The sequence below is a fragment of the Tauraco erythrolophus genome, chromosome 16, assembly GCF_009769465.1.
Source record: "Tauraco erythrolophus isolate bTauEry1 chromosome 16, bTauEry1.pri, whole genome shotgun sequence".
In the NCBI taxonomy this organism is placed as follows: domain Eukaryota; kingdom Metazoa; phylum Chordata; class Aves; order Musophagiformes; family Musophagidae; genus Tauraco; species Tauraco erythrolophus.
This window is the reverse complement of record NC_141480.1, coordinates 12,048,513-12,069,336: the sequence shown is the minus strand read 5'-3', so window position 1 is coordinate 12,069,336 and position 20,824 is coordinate 12,048,513. Positions and strand designations below refer to the sequence as shown.

Here is a 20,824-nt window from a genome sequence, read left to right as displayed (position 1 = left end):
AAGGGACCTCCTGCCAGCAGCCTTGGGACTGCTGCTCCAGCTAGGCGCTGGGGAACTGCACCCTCAGCCAGCCCCTACAGCTCTGCCCCAGCCCCACCAAATCCTGCCTCTGGGTGCTGCAAGCTGTCAGGCAGCAGAAAGGCAGAAGACAGAGAAGAGAGGCAGCTTTCAGCATCTTTCTTGGAGCACAGCCCAGGTGGGAAAGGCCACGTTGGGGAAAGCCCGGGCCAGGAGTAACCTCATCCATCAGCTCCTAGGCGAGGCCATCAGCCGGAGCCTCAAGGAAGAGAAGGAGCACAGATGAGCCTGGAGCTGTTTGGGGAATCACATAACAGCAGCAGCAGCCAGCCCAGGCCCAGCCATCCAAGAATCAGATTATTTTTAACGGCTACTTGTAGAATGCAGTGAGCATCTGCAGGAGAGACCTCCCGAGCTGATGCTCACCCCATCCCCGGCACGTGCAAGGAGCCTATCTCACAGCCAGGCTTTTTATAGGGCTTCCCGTTCCCACTGGGCATGCAGCTCAGGCGCTCGGTATGACCACACCACCCCCTCCCTCAGCAATCACTCACATGCCGTTCACTAAAGTCTTTCCATACCCTCGCTAGCTGTTTCCTCTTCTCTCCTTATTAGGGATCCACCTACCTATCCATCTTCTCATTCTCTCCCCCTCTGTGGCTATTTTTAAAACGCCATAAAAGCTTTCAACTGGTAGCATCCTCAGGGATGTGAGGGATTTTATATGTAACCCATCATGAGCCGTCACCACCGCATAACTCACCATGAGGGCAGTGACTTTTCTTTTTTCAAAAGCAGGGGAGGGGAGAACATCCATTCTCAGTCCCTGGGCTCTCCCTGGCCAGCTCACCTGGGGCAGCACTGCCAGGCACCCCTGGTCCCAGAGCGGAAGGATCAGGTCTAACCCACACCTCTCTCAATGGGGTGGCTGGGCCAGATGGTGGGGCAACACCGCAACTCCTCTCGTAGTATCTGTGGGTGTAATGAAGGGATGGTTTTGCTCACTGAATAAAAGGCTCTGACCTGTGGATCATCCAGCTTCGTGCCTTAGCATCTGCCACCGGATGAAGGAGAGCTTCCTTGCTGAGAAGATGGCTGTGTTTCTCCCTGTATGCCCATGCACATGTAAGCTGCTGTACTGCTTGTTTCCCATGCTGGCTTGTGGTCAAGAGGTGATACAGGAAAGTCAACAGGTGGGGGATATTTTGGTGCTGCCAGCAAAACTCCGTCCCAAAGGCATAGCCTGCCCCAATAACTGAATTGCTCTGGTAACAGCCTGAATAAATAGGGAGGACCAAGGTTTCCTGATCAACTACAGCCCAGCCTGAATGGAGGAAGCGAAGGAGCATTCACAGACCACACAGGCACTCCACCAGCACCAAGAAAACCACTTTTCTCTCCCAGATCTGGATTTCCCTACAGAAGAGCTGCTTTCCTTTCCCTCCCAAAGCTCTGGCTGGAGGCTCGATACATGCACCAGAGATAGCCCCTTGCCCTGGCCTGTCCATGCCACCTGTGCCAAGCACTGAAGGCAGGTCCTAAGTCTCGGCTGCCAGAGGAAGGCTCCCTGGCGCAGGCTGCCTGGCTGCCACTGCCAGCGAGGTGCAGGCACGCTGACCCAGCTGCAGGACGCCGGCCGCAGCGGCTGCCAGGCGGGATTAGGCTGTGCATAACCTGAGAGGTGTCCCGCCGCGCGCTAACGCGATGACATGCGCCGTGTCACCGGAGAGAGCTGCGGGAGCCCTTCCCCACCAGCTCCGATGACCGAGCACTGGGTGCGTCTGTGACGGAGGCAGTGAGTCTCCAGGAGCCCCAACTCGCTCACATCATTCTCAGACGATGCTTGGGTGACGCGGCTATTTATAGCACGTAGGAAGTTAGAGGGAGCTCATCTTACCTTGCTTCACCTTCTCCATCTTCTGAGGACGGGAGGCTGATGCCAAAGGTGCCAAGGCAGAGGGGGAAGCAGGGCAATGGGGGTACACACATCTGGCCCCGCACTGGGCAGCCAAGGCAGGTGAGGGGTCTGCAGGGACCAGTGCTGAAAGCTGAGTGCAGGTGAGAGCTGGGGGAAGCCTGTGCTCTATCACACTGAGGACTGCTGTGATATGAGCAGAGAAAGGGAAAATCTGGAGCAGAGATACCTGTTCGGACGGCAGATGCCCGTGCAAGCACAGCACGGTGCCCACCCTGCGCTGCCTGCGCCTGGCTCCTGCAGCCCCATGGGCAGCCACCCCCTGTGGGGTGCTTTTGAGCTGGGTGCAGAGAGTGAGTGGGGTCTGCACCCCCTCCAGAGGGGCTCTCGGACCTCTGCCTGCCCCAGCCCCCACATGTTGGGCCAGGTGAGGAGAGAGAGCCTTTCCATGCCTTTGCTGGAGTCAGCATCTGAGGTTGATCCCCAGTTCACAGCGCAAGCACAAACCATCGGGACCTGCCGTGGGTCCCTCCTGGCAGGCCAGAGACCCGTTTGCTCGTGTGCTCACACACAGACATCCCAGCTGGTGGAGACCCTGCAGCCACACCAGCCTGCTGAGAAAGGCACTCACCGTCCCAGCCGGACACTGCTGTAGCAGAGCCAGCCAGGGGTTATTCCACCCAGGAAGGGCACTCAGTGACTCAGTGCAGCAGGAGACAGGCAGGGCAGCAGCAGCTGACAGACAAATTCTGATCCAGCCCTGCCCCACAGCCAAGACAAGGAACCTCCTTCTACTGAGGAGCGGCTGCTCAGGGGAGGCAGCTGCCCCCCTTACACAGCTCTGGGGCTTGGATGGGCTGCAGCTCCTGACATGCACCAGAAATGAGTTTCACACACAGGTTCCTTCCTTCCCTCCTCCTCCTCTTCTAAAGCTTTTAGCAGGGAAAAGTTCTTGATGACTGGGGGGTGCAACACAGCCACCCTGCCAGGACCCTCCCTGCCTCCACTGAGAATCCAGGCTGGGGAGCAGCTGCAACTGGGAGATCCCTGCCACAGCATCCGACATGCCCCAGCAAGTGCTGCTGAGCCAGGGAGCAACCCACCCAAGCCCCCAGCTGCTTCAAAAATAGCTCCGCTTTGCAAGCGAGCGCTCCTGGCCTGGGCAGTCCTCCCCAAGGCAACTTTGGGCAAAGGGGTCCCCAGGGCTGGCAGGGATGCCAGGAGAAAAGCAGCAAGATCTTTGGGGTCAGCTGGTACAAAAAAAAACAATGCTGGGAAGGACGGGCAGGGCCTTGCAGCTTGCTTTCCCAAGCAAGATCCGTTTGCAAAGGGTGCTGTACTGCAGAGCCTGGCACACGCACTTTGGGAGCTCTCACTTTGAGCCTTGTCTGGGTTACGCTTGTCTCATCCAGCAGCAGGCTGCAGCCCGGCTGCTTGTATCTGAGAAACAGTCACATAATTCACTACTGTGAGAACGGGTCAAACCCTGAAACTGAAATTCAGATTGCAATGGACTCCAGTTGGGCTGAGGAAAGGCTCTGGGGCTGGCATCGTACCAGCAAAGCCTTTCTTGCCCCACAGCAGCATAGTGCTCTCCAAAATGTGCCACTTGTTGCCGAGGAAGAACACAGAGGCCAACAGGATGGCATCAAACCCTCAAGCATATGCTCCCCTCTTACACTGTCATGTTCCTTAGAGAAACCTTCCCCCCCCCCGCAAGGACTTTCCTGATTGTCCAAGTCTCAGAAACAAGATGATTCAAAATGCAAGTGGAGTAAAATGTTCATGAACAGAAAATGAGTGATGCTTGGGGCTCAGAGGACCTTGCCGGAGTACAAAGGGTAAGAAGAAAGGAAGGTCAGACAGGCTGCATAAGGAAACCATAGTACCAGCTCCTTTTTCTTTCAGATCTCCACATCCGGCTGCAGAGAAGACAAATCAATTCCCAGGCCAGGGCTTATGGCTGATACTGATAAAGCATTCGGAAGACTATACCCAAACTGAAAAATGCATGTATAAACTACGGCCTACCAAAAACCTGAGCCACCATCAAATAAATGGGAACTGAGCACCCAAGTTTGCTGCCACACTAGATCAGTTTGGTCCTGTTAAGCTTCAGACAGCCCTTTTCTAGGAAGCAAGGCATATGTCCATCAGGGCTGTGCATCAGTGCACTCAAGCTCTTCTACTTCCCAAGTGAGTTACTGAGCCTACTGATTCAGGGATGCTGGGCACAGGAGCACTTGGAACAGCCTAGGTGTCCTCCAAGCACCTTCCCTACTGCAGGCTACCAGCCACCCTGCCATGCTTGCCCTGAGCTGCTCAGAAGCAAAATTCCCAGGATTGAAACATCTGGACTTGGGCTCTGCCTTTCCTACAGCTACTGTGGTCACTCCTAGTCCCCTTCCATCCTGCAAAGTTCACTCCTCCCCCCATCGCCTTCTGCCTGAGTCCTTGCCATCACCAGTGTACCACCAAGATGCTTTCTGGAGGTGCTGCAGTGCTCACAACTGAGAGGCGTTGATGTATTTAGTCTGATAATATCTAATCAGATGTTCCCACCACTTCGTTATGGCACTGTCATGATAGGACTGCAGGGTCTGGCAGGAACTTGGTGGGTTTGCCTTCACTTCTTCGCAGCTTTGTGCAGAGCAGAGGCAGCACCACACTTGACTCCGTGCTGATAACAGGACAGTCTCATTAGTCCAGCCTGCTGGCATCACAAATAAAATTATCTGGCTAAACCAATCATCACTTTGTCATTAAAACTTGCTGTTTATTTTATAAGAGCATGGTAGGCCCTTGAAATAATTCAACTGCTTCAATTGACTTTACAGCATGCACTTCATTGGCCTGCAGGGCCACTTTCCATGGCTTCTGCTCTTCAAAGGGCAAGCTGCCGAGAAAGATGGTTTGCAGGAGAGCCTGAACAAAGCTTGGTGAGAGGATGGAGTCCATCCACTAGCCTGAGGACAGAGAGAAGCTGCCTGGGCTCTGAGTTTTCTGGCACCAAAGTGAATGCAATGGACGTCTTCCTTTGTGAGGCTGCCCAGGAGAACAGAGGGGCCAATTCGTATCAGGTTGTTTGTGACAGCAGAGTCAGGCTTGGGTGTTAAGTGAGAGGACCAAGATGTGAGTGGAGAGCCTGGAGTTCCCCTTGGTGCCCAAATTCTGCAAAATGCAGTGCTAGAGCCCTCCTTGGAAAAGCATGGACACTAGCTAATGTTCATGGCTGGGTTTGGAGAGAACATACTAGGAAGGTAACTTTTCATCTCTTGCAAAACTGTCTTGCACCTGTGTCCCTCCTTTTTTCTCTCACCTGCACTCATACCTTGAACTCTGAGTCTACTCCGGCCTTTCCAAAAGCTCTCCTTCTACAAGCCTCCTCCATGATAACCTTCCAGAGAAAGAAGAGCTCTGCTTGGAGACCTGCCTCTTTCCCCCTGCATCTGAAGAGCCTGTCCAGCAGCTCTTGGGGGAGCAGGAGTGAGGACTACGAGAGCCTATCCAAAGCCAGAGCCCATCTCACCAAGCACCCAAGGACTAGGCAGCAGCACCACTGCCCTAGTCAGCATCTCACTCTGCTGGGTCCTCCCTCACCAGAGCTATGCTTTGTGCCCAGTTCACTGCATGCCTGTGGCAGCCTCCAGCAGTGCAAAGATCATAGAATCATAGAATGGTTAGGGTTGGAAGGGACCATAAAGATTATCTAGTTCCAACCCCCCTGACATGGGCAGAGAAATCCTCCACTACACCAGGTTGCCCAAAGCCTCATCCAACCTGGCCTTGAACACTTCCAGGGATAGGGCATCCACAACTTCTCTGGACAACCTGTTCCAGTGCCTCACCACCCTCAATGTAAAAAATTTCAAAGATGAAACGAGAACCAGCGTTGACCAGGAACCATGAGTGCGATGACTGAAAGGGCTCATCTGTACCATAACCCCCCCTAACCTGATGTCTCACTCCTGCAAAAACTAGAGCCTCCTCAAAGGGAAGACACTGTATCGCTCATCACACTGGCAGGCTGGTCCCTCTGGGTTCACTGCACTTCTGAACATAGGAGAAACACCATGTCCTCTTCAGCAGGTCCTACCCCACTGGGTGGGGAGACCTGGTGAATCACCCTACCCAATGAGCTGTACTGAGCAGAGCTGGAGCTCGCAGAGATGTGCAGCACCATGTGATTCCTCTTTAATTACACAGGGACTTAATAGAGTTTGCTCGTAAACACCTTGTAACCACATGTGCCTAGAGATTACGGGGTAATTATGCTTAGTGGATCACCATGTAACAGGGAGCATGATTTAGGAAAGACAAAAATAACCAAGCAAACATGCTGCATTCATCAGTATCTGTCACGAAGCCTCCCTGCCCAAATGCTCAGCTGGCCAGCCTTTCCTCATGCCTCTGTCCCTGGCCTTCTGAGACTAGCAGAGCCTCTGAGCAGGATCTTGAGAGGTGGCAGGGGTTGGGATGGTCTGGAGAAGCTTTCCACTTCACATACCGAACCCTCTGCAAGAGCTCTCCGTGCTCTGACAGGCTGTCAGCTGCTCAGAGGAAAGACAATGGGGGATAGATGGTACTGGTTCCCCCACCCTGAAATAACTCGCCATGGGAACAGATTCTGGTTTCCTTCTTCAGGGTGCATGTTGGAGACAGAAAGGAATCTGGAAGATCTCATTTGTGAACCAGTTTCAATCACCCGTTGCAACACTGGCACAGAGCCTGTCAAACCTGGTTTGACCCAGGAGTTGTGCGTGTCTTTGCTCAGACCAAGGTGGACCAAAACAACAAAGGGCACTCAGCTCCTGGCAAGATCACTGCGAAGACTTCCAGCAGCCCCTCTTCCCATCTCAACAGAGCTGGGCCAAAAGAGACAATGTGCAAATGCCATCTCCCATGGGGCTGACCCCTACTCAGACTGCACTCACTGCACGAACCTGCAGCACCCAAACCTGATGGCTACTGTCAAAGCAGCAGAAGGAATTATTCACACTTATTTCAGAGAGTCTTAAATTCCTGGGGCAGTTGACAGCTTCACCCCTTTGCCTTTTAATGATCACAAACACAGCATTGGTCATGTTAAAGTCCCTGCACCAGACAGTTTGAGGGAGAGGCTGAGCCCAGAACGTAGGAGACTTTAGAGGGTGATTTTAAGGGATGTTCTCTTGGGCAAGGGTTTGTACTACAGGATCCAGCTTTCAATGGAAATGCAGAGCAGCACTGATAGACCTGTTTATGAATGTATGAATTCATTTGCAACCAATTAGCAGTGCTAACTGGAGCGGGAGGTATAAACAGCGTGGTTAATGTAAATATCAACACTGTGCCCTCCAAATGCTTATTGCACATCTGGCGAACCCAGGAGGAGAGGCCATCTTCCCAGCCAGCACAACCCCTGCACCCTCAGGGCCACCTGGTCTGCTCTGCAGCCTCGGGATATGAGTTTACACCCAAGATCAAGGGCCTTCTCTTCACCTTAAAAGCAAGATTTCCATATGGCTTTGCCTTCCCTGCATCATGGGAGGGATGACAACATGGTGCCTCCAACTCTGGGACTCATACCAGGGTGAAAAGCAAACCCCTGGCCCCTCAGCAACGGCAGGCAAGACTTCTGTACTGCGCATGAAGCATCTTCAGAGATACATACACCTGTACAGCCTGGAAAATCCTGCACAGAGCTCCCCAGAGGCCTCACAGATAGTCTTGCACAACAGCATGGCTGGAGGCCAGCTATGGCCCACAGCCCCAGGTTTCCTGCCTCACAACAAGCTTCAGACAGGATAGAAGCGTTATCAAAATGTACCAGTTAAAATGGGAAGAAGTGTGGGAATTCACAGATTACATGCACAATAAGGATAAAATGCCACCATCTCATTGATTTGCCAGCCCCAAAACTTTGGTCCTGCATCCACAGGTACACCTGCAGGTCACCACCCCATGTACAATCTGACTTCATCATCCATTCTCCTCCACCTGTCTCCCTCTCTCCTCACATCTGCACAGATAGGGTCCCGTGCACCAGGAGAGGGACCAGACTGGGGAGGCCTGGAATGTCCCCGAGCCCGCTGGCTGGACCCCACTGTACCTGAGCCATCAGTCATAACAGGGCTGGGGAAAACCAACCAAACAAACAAAGAATTCAAGGCAGAGAGCAGCAGAGCTGGCAGTGCCTGGGAGGCAGAGCTGGGAAACCTCTGACCAACAAGTGGCACCAAGGTGCCCTGAGCCACTGGCTGCTGGCAAAGGGCTGCAAAAGCCACTGGAGGTAACTGTCAAGTAGCATCAGTGGGGTGAAGCAGAGATGGCACAGAGGGCCCCGACACAAGGCTCCTGGGCTCCTTTTTTGCTTCACATGCACATGGACTTGAGAGATAGAGGCTGGGTAGGGATGCGCAGAGCTGGGCGAGGCAGCAGCAAAGGGGAGACACAGCTTTTGGCAATGTTCACACCAGTCACAGAACACACTGATGGAAGAGATGGCCCTGTACCCCATGCCTTGCTCAAAGAATCAGCTAGGAGAGCATCAGGCCATTGCCAAGAAAAGACACAAGCCAGCATTTGGCTATGGCAAGCCCTGCTTTGAGCCTCTCCGTTACTGGGAAAAAGTCTGGAAGCCTAACAGGGCAGAGCCCACAGCCTCGCAGGGTTTGCACAGCCCTTGTACCAGGTGTGGTCCCAAAGGGAGCATAAGTAATCAACTCACTGCACAGGAAATGATCAGCAGATGTTAATGAAGTTTCCAAACCTTCACTAAAACACATGGTTCTTTAGAAAGACATAATGGCAATATTTAGGCAAAGGTTGCAAAGCCATCCAAAGGGCTGGGCAAAAGCCACAGTGGCAACCTGCTGCTGGCAAATTCAGAAGCTGAGGCACAGCTAAGTGATGTGGCCAAGGTCAGAGCAAGGCAGCACCAGGAGGAGCACCTCTCCAGAGGCTGCCAGCTCCGCGCTTGCTGCCTGCCCGGTGGCCTCCTCCCATGAGTCATGTCAGAGCAACAGGCAGGCAGCACGTTTGGGTTTGCTGGCACCTCTCCCCGTGTGGGGGTGGACCCAGTAAAGCAGTTTTAAAAAAATCAGATAGTTATAACACACCAGAACCACAAACAGCCATTAGCACAATCAGCAGCCAAGCTGGCTATTAAGAGCTGGAAAGGAATCCCAAAAGAAACCAACACGCATTTGTCAAAACTGGCTTAGAAGAAGCTTAACAGTCCCACCTGCCCACTGTGGTCACTGGCCCCAGCGAGCACTGTGTGCCATCCCAGCCCTCTGCACTGGACCCAAGCTCATCACCCAGAGAGGCAGGAGGAGGACCCTTTGTTATCAGGCATCCAGCAGGCTCAGAAAGAATCTGTCCCTATTGTTTCCCACCTGGGCACTGCCAGCCCTGCTCCCCCAGGGAAGGGGGCTACCTCCTGTCCCAGATGCAGCTCATGCAGAGGCCACCTGGAAAGTTTTCTCACCTCTGACGCAGCCCAACAGAGCTGGAATCACCTGTTCTGTTGCCTTGCAGCGTGCCAAGGCATTTTTCACAGTGTTTTGCTTGGGAACCACCCCAAGCCCTTGGATTGAGAAACCTCAACATGACAATGTGACGGAGAAGTCACTGCTCAGCTGCTTTCTGCCTGGGGGAGTCCTTCTTTCTTCACAGAGCCTTTAGGACCCACAGGAGGGAGAGAGGGCACTTTCCTTGGGCAGGTTATCCCAAAAGGAAGACCCTCGGGTGGCCATCAGGATCAATTCCTTTGGATGGGGGCTTACTGCTTTTAAAGGAATATATCAAAGCTGTGCTCATGAGGTAGGTTCAGCTGTCACACATCAGATCAGTGAGGAAAAAGAAACTGATTGTGACTTCATCAAACCTGATCAGTCTTTCCAGACTTTGCAAAAAGGACACAAAACCAGAAGCAACCAGACTAGTATCAGGTGCCAGTTCTCATCTTATGCAGCATATTTCCACGCTCTGCTTCTTTAGAGATTCATATATAGTGCATGAGTGCCTCTGTCCCTGTCTCACAAACACGCACAATAGAAACACCCACATCCCCAGCTGCAGAAGGTACATGGTTTTTCTACTGCATTTGTGGCTCACTTAGCTCCCTCGTTTCTGAGTCTCTCCTCACCCTGCTCCTCCTCCTCATCAGTGGTTCCCAAGTCCATTTATATGTAGGCAGCAGCATCAGCAAGTGAGCCTACTGCCTGTCACAGTGCTCCTGGCTCCCTCTCACCATGTTGCATCTCAACGTTTTAGTCTGTAATCTGCTCTTCAAACGCCAGAAATACAAGCCAAGAAGTACTTGGTGGAGATAAGCACCATGGCTTAGCCCACAGGAAAGAAGGGCCAGCAAAGCTAGACCCTGTCAGAAAGCAAAAGGCAGGCAGGAAAACAAAATAAATTTTAAAAAATTCATCCCATTAGGCTTGTCAACCCTGCCATGACGTTTTCTTTCTGATTCCTCCCAGCCAGATCTGTGCAGTATCAGCCCCATTCCCACAGCAAAGGGAAAGCCGTACTTACTGCTAGTGCTCATCTTGCTGGTCCTCCTCCGTCCTTCTCATTCAACAAAGGGGGCAAAGATGTTCTTTAAATCCTCTTTTTCTTCCACCCCCCCGGCAGTGGGAGGAGGTTGACTCTCTCCTTCCTGGGAGAAATATTTCTGAGCGATCTGCCGGCTAACGCATCCCAAGGCAGCTCCGCGATCCAGCAGGGATATCCTCCCGGCCGCCGCCGCTCACTCCCGAGCTGCCGGATGGCAAGGTCAAGGGTGTCGGCGGCCGGGAAGGGGCGAGGCGCGAAGCGGGGGGGGGTGTCTGCCCCGGGACCGGCCCGGGGGAGGCTCCCAGCACTTCCACCGCACCCCGACCGCGCCGCTGTCATGCACTGCGGAGCGCGGCCGCGGCCGCTCCTCTTATAGCGGGGTGTGGAGCCGCGGCGGGGGACGCGCAGCGCCGCGCAGCGCCGCTCCCCGCCCGCCCGCTCCGCCCCGGCGGCTCAGCCCGCGGACGGCCGCGCCGGGCGGAGCAGCGCGGGGGACAGCGCGGGGCAGCGCGGGGGGCGGCGGCCGGGCCCCGGGGGGCGGCTGCGGGACGCGCCGCCTCGGCACCGCCGCCATCTGCTGGGCACCGCCTGCCCGCTGTCCTGCCCGCAGTCCTGCCTCTGCTCCGGCCCTGCCTGCAGTCCTGCCCGCTGCCCTACTCGCTGCCCTGCCTGTGGCTCTGTCTGCAGCTCCCGGGGCCACCGGGCTGGTCCCTGCTCGCCACGGGGCTCCCATCCAGGGCGGTGCTGCTCCCGTCCAGCCCTGGGTGGGACTGGTCCCCCACTGCTCACTCTCCGGCTTGGCCCTGTGATGGCTGAGCATGCAAAGAAACCTGTCCCAGGACGGGGGCACAGAGGGAGGGGTACGATGTGTGCTGAAAACTGGATTTCTTCTAGCACGAAGGTTCCTGTCCGGCAGCTGTCCAGGCTGGCCGCCCCCGGCTGTCCTGGCATTCCCACGGAAGGCAGCCTGTCTGTCCCGCACCGGGAGCAGGGAGGGGGCTGTGGGTGCCTGCATGGCACCTAGTGGCAGGACGGCGAGGGGGCTCTTCCCTCGCAATCGGCAAGCAGCCTTCTCTGCTGGCAGCACATCAGGATTCCTGGGAGGGCTTCAAAGCCATTAGCTCCTTGTTTTGTTTGTGAGACGCTATCTATCAGAATAAAGCCGTACCCAGCGGAGCTGCTCCCAGGGTGCGAGCAGAGACGAGGCTGTGCCCTGGCTGCGGAGCCCTCGAGAAGCTGCGCGGCGATTCGAAGAGGCGAGCTACGATCCTGCCGCTAATGAAAGGGGCTTTTCATGCAGCGTGACGGGTGCCGCATCTCTCCCGCTCCTGGGGCTGGAGTGCCACCCAGAGAAGGCCTTTTGCTTTCCCTTTCTCTTGCTGTTTTATTTTGCAGCAGCAGATGTTTGCGGTGACATGACAAGACAGGTAGTATTGTGTGAGCTACGCCAGTGCTGCCCGTGACGCAGCCAGCTCGCTGCAGGCCCTGCTGCCTGTCCCCTTCGGCTCTGTCCCCTCCCTAGAGGCATCGGGTGGGTGCGAAGGGCAGAACCAGCAGTGGGGATGGGGGTCTGGGAGTCCCTGCAGGTCTGAGGGGAACAGGCAAGGGGAAGGCAGTGCTGCTGATACAGCACGGTGGGATGGCTCGGGCTGTCCCATGGTGCTGATTTGGGGCCCTTTGTGAAGTTTCTCCGTGTCTTGACAAGTGCCTGGGTTGTCTCCTCCTCAAGGGAAGAACACATGACTCTGTCATGCTGAGGCTCACGCTTATCGTATCAATAACGTCCGTTCGGGGAGTCAATAAAGGAGACATGATGTGAGCTGGTCCCCACGGTTCAGCGAGCTAATTAAGCTTCTTCCGCTGACCTGGTTTCCGAATCTTGTTAACTTGCTGCCTTCAGAACAACTTGAAATTTCCAGCACAGACAGGCTGGGATTGCAGAGGGTTGCGGAGGAGGACACAGTGCTTTGGCAGAGCTCAGGGGGTACCAGTGCAGTCCTCTTCCCTTTCATCCCCTCCCAGCTGGGTGGTCCTGGCACTGCAGAGCTGTGTCATGGGGAAGGCGATGCAGACACTGCCAGTGGGGCAGGCGGGCAGAGCGTCAGGTGCCCCCTGCCATGGGTTTGTTGGATTTCAGCATTGGTGAGCTGACAGCAGGGAGCTCTAACCCTTGTCACTTCCCCATCTCAGCCAGCAGCTCCTGTGCAGGGACTTGGTGCTGGGCTGGGTTGTGACAGGAGCCTGTGGTGCAGGGTGCTGGTCGGAGCCCCTCACCGTCAGTGCTATCCCAGGGTGTTTTGGAAATCCCATTTCCTTTTCTTTGACTGAGGAAACTGGCTGCAAAAGCTGCCATAAAAGGATGTTAGCGATGCCTGAGACAAGAAGTCAGAAATGAGGAAACGTCAGGATGTTAAGGCAGTCTCCTTTCATCCCTCTGTGTCTGTGCGTTGCCACACAGTCTTTCAAAGCAATTATTAGATGCGTATTTTTCCCATAAGCCGCCTGCCTCATTCAGTACCCAGCACATACCGTGTAGCTCAGGCTGTGCAGAGGAAGCTGCTGCCTGCAGAACCCTGCATCGTTCAGTGACAAGCGACGTGGTAGTGAGGGGGGTAAGAGGACAGAAGAAAAAAAGGTGCTAATTTAATTTAATTTTACTGACGGCTTCCCTGGCCACTGCATTTCTTATGCCTGCCTCCATGCCCTTGGGAGATGCTGAGAGTCACCTGAACCAAACTTTCCCCACTTGGTCAATAATGGTGTTTCTTCTTTCCCTGATGCCCGACTCAAACATGAGGTGGCTGATTACTGGGAGAGCTGGAAGTTGCTGGCTGCATGTGGAATCACCAGGAGCTGGGCTGGAAACGTATCTTGTGCTATACCAACACCAGGAACTTGGATAAATCAGGCTCACTGCCTCTTCAGCCAGCGGCTTGGGAAGTCACCACCTACGTGTTTTCGTGTGAGGCTGCGCTCAGCCGCTGTCCCTGGGGAGGGACGTTGGTCCCCAGGGCTGGAGGGGCAGCCCCTGTCCCACTCCTGCAGAGTGGGGTGCCTGGGGAAAGCCCTGGGGAAGGAGATCCCTCCTCACTCCTGCATGACTTGGGGACCAGGTGAGGAATGGAGAAGCTGCAAGGGAAATATGGGATAGAAGGTCCCAAGGCCAGGAGTGACATGGTTAGGAGAGGTCAGAGAGTTAAAAGATCACATAAGCATCTCTGTCCTCAAAGCGCACAGGGAGATGGTTCAGCAGTAGCCTGATCTCTGGCAGTTCTGGTTTATTTGAAGTCATAGCATCCCTGTCAGCACACCTAGGTACAGGCACATGCATACATACGTGTTGCAAACACACACATGTACACTCACATGGAATAGCTTTCAGAAGTGTCTCTATAGGAGCCCCAGGCTTTCCACCCACTTTCTTTCCTCTTCAACTGGTAGTCATCTTGGTGAACAATGTCCACTGCTGGGCCCTGTGAATCACAGCTGCAGGAGGAGTGGAAATGCCTTGGCCAGAGATCCCAGCTGCAGCCCTTGCTCCAGGGTGCCGTAGCACAAATGGGTTTGTCCCAGAGGCACCAGCCGGTGACACGCATCCCTGCCAGCCCGAGCTCCCGGCAGACCTGCTTCTGTGTGTGCTGGCAGCGAAAGGCTCTCCTTTCTCAGCAAGATTTAAGCCCAAACGACGGCACCGAGATGCCCATGGGGACCCTAGTACGGTGCAGCCCAATGCCTCATGTGGACCACTGGGCAGGCTGCAGAGAAGCTGGTCTGACTCATCAGAAGCTGGTGACATTTTCCAAAAAAAAGCCTTTAAGTCCAGGGCTGTAATGTTCCCAAAATGCAGCAGAGAAGCCTAAGGGGTCTGGAGACCCCATTATACCACCGCACGTGGTCTGTGTCATGGGACAGAGGAAATTCTGCCTTGCTGGACAGTTTCCCACCCATTTCTCGCTTGTCCCCTGCCTCCCCTCTGAGGTGGGATCTGGCAGAGGTGAAGTCAGGAGTGGTCAGATGCTGCGGCCCACTGCCCCAGTGCAAAGCCAGACTCGCTCTTCTAGTGATGACAGAATTACTTTCCAGATGATGGAGATCAGTGTTTTACTTTAGAAGTCCCTGGAAAACATAGCAACTGAGACAGGGGGCAGCAAATTGGGTAGTGGGTGTTTTAAGAGGGGGCCCTGGGAGGCTATGGTGGGACCTGACAGCATAGTTGGTGCCTCATCCAGCACAGGACTCTGCTCCTCTTCCTCAGTCACAGCAACCACTACATCATTCGCCAGTGGTTTGGCTTTCTTCCAGTTTACACAGCAGCGCAACAGCCCTTCCCAGCAATTCCCCATGTCGGCAGGAGGAAACACAGACAGGCAGAGGCAGATGTTCCAAGCTGCCTGCATTAAAGTGATAATCAATGATAGATTATTTTCAAGCAAACTCACATTTTCAGTCATTAATTTTAGTGCTGTGCAAATAGTTTCAGAGAAAAAAATACCCACACAGTGGAGAATGGTTGTGAGCGGGATCTTCTCCAGGCGATGCTGGTGTGCACCGTAGTTCATCTGTAACCTGTAGCTATCCTGCAAAGCCAGGAAGAGATGCCTATGTCGTGCATGGAGGTCCTCTGGTGTTATCCATCTTATTGTCACAGGGCCTGAGTCTCTAGGTCAAGTGCAACGAATGTCCTCAAATCAAATCAAAAGCAGATATGTGAAAACAAGTGCTGCAGAAGTGCTAGAGTGACTAGTCCTGCACGTTAGGAGTGCTGGGCCTTCACCTCCCCTCCTGAAAGATCAGGACACCAGGACAGGAGAGGTGCTGCATGATTTGCCTAAGAGGGGAGTAATGGCAAACACTTTCGGGCATCAGAAACCAGTGTTTGCCCTAAAACCTGCCAGAGTCTTTCACTCTAGCCCTTCAGGAGAGCTAACCTCCCTGCACGGAGCTCTGCCCCAGCGGCATGCTGGAAAAACCACAGAGCATGCCGTCGTGGCTCGGAGAAAGGCTGGGACTCCCAGGCGATGTCAGGGCTGATTGCCTGAGGCTGGGCATCTCGGGGCTGCTTCGTGTCCCCCTCTGCGTGTGTAGCTGAGTTCGTGTCCCCCAGGCTGGTGCAGCCCCTGCTCCTGCCGCGCTGCGGGGCGAGCGGGGACCTGCTGGGGACAGCCGCCCTGCACAGCCTGGCCAGCGGCTCCTGCCAAGCAGCATCAGCAAAGGGATGCAAAGGGAGATTTATACCAGCTGCAGCTCTGGCCCCCGAGGTACCTGACCTGCTTTCCCACGGCCAACTATGTTTCAACCCATTAAAGGTCATTGGAAGTTGGGTTTATTTTTAGTTTTCCTTTTTAAATTGCCCTGAAGCAGCAAGGACTGATGGAAGGAAGAAACATCCTCCCTCCCATCAGCCGTTAGGTCAGGATCCCGAGATGTTGTTAATGGACAGCCTTGCCCATCACGAGCTGCCTGTGAGAAGCCCAGCCCTTGGACCTCTCCGTTTCTGGAAGCTTGCTGGCGCACCTCCCACCTTCCCAGAGCTCCTCAGGGAGCACCACTTTCTCAGAAAGAGCAATTTAGCCTTGGCCAATGAGGCTCCCTTCTTATTGCTGGAGTGGCTTTATCATGATAACTTGTTTTTCCTTTTGTTCCTCAAATTGTTTCATGGGGAAACTGAGAATCAGGGTGATTCCGGGAGAATATGGGGGACTTTCCGGCCTGAGCATGGCACTCCTCACTCTGAGGGCTGGTGGCAAAGCTCAGACCAGGTCTCCAGACCATGCTGCCCATGCGATTCAGGAGACCAAACAATAATTAAGAAAAGATAATTTCTTTTTACACTTCTAAGCAGATAAAATACTGCAGAATGGCTAGCCCTGGGTGAGCAGCGGGTTATCTCTTTTCTAGGAAATCTTACTTTTTTTTCCCCCCAGTCTAAAAATGGAATGCAGACACTTAAAATAAATTCCCAGAGAAAACAACTGAGAAAACACAACAGGATTTGAATCAAAGTGTCTGGATTAATTAGCTTAAACTGAAAGCTTTCATTCTGATTTCAGCCTCGGCTTTATGTACAAAAAATTAAAAGAACAAAGCTTTTTAAGTTGAAAAATCAAAATGTTCCACCCTGAAAATATCAAAACGAGATGGTTAGCCTCACTGAGCTGCTTTGTTGCTTTCTAAAAGGAAATGGCATCAAGACCAACACCTTTACAAGCAGCTTGGATTATTAAGAGCTTAAAAAAAAACCCCTATATCAGCATAAGCAATTAATATCTTAATCAGTTTTTTGCTTTTTCTTCCAGAGGAAAATCTAAAAATATTTTTTTTCCCCCAATTATCAAAAGATTTCTTTAAATACGTTTCTTTTGCTGTATGGTTAAGCTTGGGCTTGAGCTGTGTGAATTAGATGGGGTGGTTCATACGAACCACATCTTTGCTCAGGCTCCGTGGCAGTCACTGCTCATACCAACGCTTGCTGGACAGCGGTGGGGAAAACAGCACTGGATTTGCTTTTTCGTGCTCTATGTGCAGGAGACAGCTGTTCAGCCTCTTACAACTCGTATTGTGGATGTTGGAAGGAAAAGTAATACAGAGGTTGGGATTCTATACATGTTCGTAGCCTAAAGATGAACAAAATGCATTTTTGTGACCATTTTCCTACTGTGGGTGAAATTGAAAAATGAAAAATTGGAGATCTGGAGTGTTACGCTCCCTTTGTCATTTTTTTTACTCCTTCCTCGTCTGGTTCATTTCTGTTTCAATGGCAAAATAGGAACAGGGTAAAGGCGGAGGAGAATAATAAAGGAAAAGAGAGACTAGAGGGGAGAAATACAGGGAAATTGAAAAGTTGAAATAAAATATTTTGAAAGTTCTATTTTCTAGAGATATTTCCAAAGGAAATACATTTCCTTTGGAAACCTCTCCAAGGAGAACAACTTTGACGTTTTGAGTCATTTTTCCTTCTGATTTCAGTCAGCTCCATCCAGCACCCCAGGCGGGGTTTGCCCAGCGTGTTACCTGACCCGTAATATCTTTAACACCGAGACAATAAAATCACGGCTGGAAATGAGTGTGGCTCCACTGACTGCTCGTTAGCGCGGTGCACAGGGGGTTGGCTTTTGCAAGTCAGCAACCAGCGGTTCCCAGCCGTGTGCTCACACCAGTCCCTTACAGATGGGCTCCAGAGAGTCATCTTCCCCAGAGATGTCCTCCAGACCCAGCTGGTTGCACTCGTGTCCCCGCTGAGCCTGACGTTGCTGCTCGGGATGCCAGTCCCCCATTTCGTAGCCTTCCCTCGTTTTCCCTCGCAAGCCCAGCTCTGCAGTCCCGCAGCTCTTTCCTCATCCCGGGGTTATTTTCCCGTCCCTGTGGAGCACATGCAGGCTGCTGGTGCTGGGTGGCTGTGGGCAGCAGAGCCGGAGCCGGGCTCCAAACCCGATTTTGCACGGCTGGGACGTGCGGGGAGCGGGACGCTGGTGGCGCGGTAATTGCTGCCATCTAAAGGCTCTGACAATTAACGTGCAGGACGGGCACCGGCTGCACCGGGCACCTCCACCGCCGTGGTGGCCATTCGCTCATCAGCTCTCCCTTGGGGGGCTGTGGGGGGACACCGAGCCTGGAAAGCAGCACAAGGTCCCATGAAGTAGCACTGGGCACAGACGTCGGGCATTTCTATTCCAAAGCGTAGGACAAGATGCTCAGAGGTGATGCTTGCCAGCCCTGGGAGCTCTGCCCTTCCTGGGGGAGGTTGACGCATCATCACACCCTGCTGCCTGCAAGCCCACAGAAGCGGTGAGATTTAAATGCCAAAAGGTCTGCATCCCAAACCCACCTCGGGAGATGTGATGGGAGGCTCCCAGAAGCTGAGCGGGCCCCTTGGCTGCTTCCCCCTCTTCCAGCGAGGAGGTGGGCGATGCAGCAAGTCCCAGGCAGGGACCTGGACCCCAGCCCTCCCAGCGCTGGCTGTGCCCGGCGCTGTGTGTCCCCCAGCCTCAATGTGCTCACGCTTCTCCACTTTGCCAACAAGAGTCGCCCAGGGCCAGCTGCAGTGCCCCGACATGGGTCACACACACAATCCGGGGAGGAAAAGCAACCGCCTGGCTCGTGTCTCGCAGCCAGCAGCTGCTCACCAGCAGCTCCCAGACTAGCCTGCGACTCGCAGGAAACCAGCTCAGATTGGCCTCCCTCGAGCACGTAGCCCTGATGCGATGGCTTTCCAAGCACCTTTGCAAAGAAAGGCACGGTGCCACCTTTTTCTAGTTCATTGGATGGGAATAGCGCAGTCAACAGTCTCTCTGGGCTTGGCAACAGTCCCCCCAGCCCACAGGGGACACATCAGAGGAGACCTCCTTCTACTGTCCCCAGCACAGCCTGACAGCCAGGGCTCTCTGGAGCCACCAGATAACCTGCCCAGCATATACAAGGCTACAGTGGAAAGGCTGAGACTGCCACTTGCATACAGCCGTGGCCAGCCAGTGCCTTCCCCACATCCCTCTGGCCGGCGAGCAGCCACCTCACCTGGGCCAGCAGAGAGGATCCCCTTCAGGTCACTCCAGGTCCAGAGAGGTGGGCAAGGCAGGAGGGCTCCCATCCAGTATCTGCCTGAGCCGGCTGCAAGCACTCATCCACACCCTAGACCCTGCCTGACCATGCTCAGGAAGGTCTCAGTGTCCCTCAGAGGCTAGCAGCTGTCTACAAGATACCTGACATCAATTCTCCTGCATTATTGATAGGATTAAAGCCATTTAATGTTCTAGACAGAGATACTTCCAGTCTGGGAGAACAACAGGAATGAGGGGCCAAGGAGAGAAGCTGTGACTGGGTAGGGCAGCAGGAAGGGTGGAGCTGGGAGACCTTGTTGCAGCAGCTGTTCTATCAGCTGAGAGAGACTTTTCATCACCTGGGGACCTTCTGCTGCAGAGCGGGTGGAGCTGGGTGCCAGCTGTGAGTCTGTTCTTGTGGGACTGATTCTTGGTGTGGGTGGCCACCCTGGCTTGGGTGCATGGCAGTGCTGGGCTTGGAGGTGGTGAGAGAGCTGAGGAAGCTGTGTTGGGGGTGAGAGGGGCGGGATGGCTCCAGGAGCTGCACTGGTCAGAAGGGCAGTGGGAAGGACTCCTCTTCTACAGGTGATGTGGACAGCAGCTGCTGCTCCATCTCGGCAGAGTGGGAGTCTGGGATGGAGCTGCCTGGGGATGTGGCACAAGCTAGGAATGTCAGAAGCTCATGACACAGCTCCTCATGTTCTCCTGTGCCCTTCTCCGGGGTACAGGCGTCCTTGTGCAGGATGGAGTTGCTGTGAGGTGGAGAGCCTGGCACCCCGCCCCTCGTCCCTGCAACCTTGTCCTAGTGCAGGCAGGAGGGACCTGACAGGAGTCAGAGGGAGCTGGAACGATTATCCTGAGGGTGTACAATGGCTTCATGAGCTGTTACTTCAGATCTCGCAGAGGACATGAGGTCCAGGCTACCCCACGACCTTGGAAGAAGTTGTTATGAAGGCAGAAAGAGGCTTTCCCTGACAGTCCTGTGCCTAAAAACTGCTGTGATGCGGGATGCTGGGGCTGTCCCCCCTCCAACTGTTGACAAAGCAGTGGTGGAGCTGGAAGGTGCTGTAGCTCTGCCTGCTCTGGGGCGAGGGGGCCTGAGCCAGGCAGTGCACTGGAGCAGGGGCTGCTCTCCTCTCCAAAGAGCTGGAAAAGGCTCTGGGAGGCAATCCCATGGAGCTGCACGCCTGTGACTGCCGTTCCTTTCTGCTCTCCTATATCTTATTGTTAAGCTCTCTATAGCAAAACTGATGCCTGCAAGACACCTGCACGTGGAGCAACATCACGGGGCTTTCCCTGACACCTCCAAACCTTCCCGCAAGCTGAGCTGGAAAAAGCCCAAGCACAGGGGCGAACTAAAAGACTGCTTTCAGCAACACAGTCCCAGACAGGAGCTGCAGTGATTTTCAAACCCCTGAGCTCAGCTGGCTGGCGCTGGTCCTTCCTTCTTCCTTCCCATGCCTTATCTGTGGCCTCCACTTCCCTGGCTCTGTCTCCGTGCAGTCTGGAAGCTCCCCTGGGCAGTGACACGGTGCCGCTGCCTTTGAAGTGGCCATCAAGTTGGGAGAGCTGTAGGCAGGAGCAGGGAGGATGCTCGGGGTTCACACTCCAATGCCAGGGAGAGGAGACCTCACCTCCCCCTGCCCAGCTCCCTCCGGCGCAGGGGTGGCTGCTGGATGTGCCGAAGGGTGGTCCCGCTGCCTGACCCACCCGGCCATGGCCGACATGCACGGACTGTTTTCCAAGAGCGCTTACTTCCTCCGCCTCTGGCCGAAAACAATGCGAGAGGAGCAGGCCTCAGCATTTCTGA

The 20,824-nt window shown here is 54.2% G+C and overlaps 1 protein-coding gene across 1 annotated transcript in view; it reads right to left on the bottom strand.

The window, feature by feature from the left end:
• The window catches only part of ABLIM3 (actin binding LIM protein family member 3), a 62,187-nt gene extending 44,433 nt beyond the window's left edge, over nucleotides 1-17,754 (bottom strand). Inside the window, exon 1 of the mRNA XM_086621826.1 lies at nucleotides 17,646-17,754. Coding sequence (XP_086477952.1) covers nucleotides 17,646-17,754 — 109 coding nt within the window. The remainder of the gene's footprint in view (nucleotides 1-17,645) is intronic.
• Nucleotides 17,755-20,824: the final 3,070 nt, after the last annotated feature.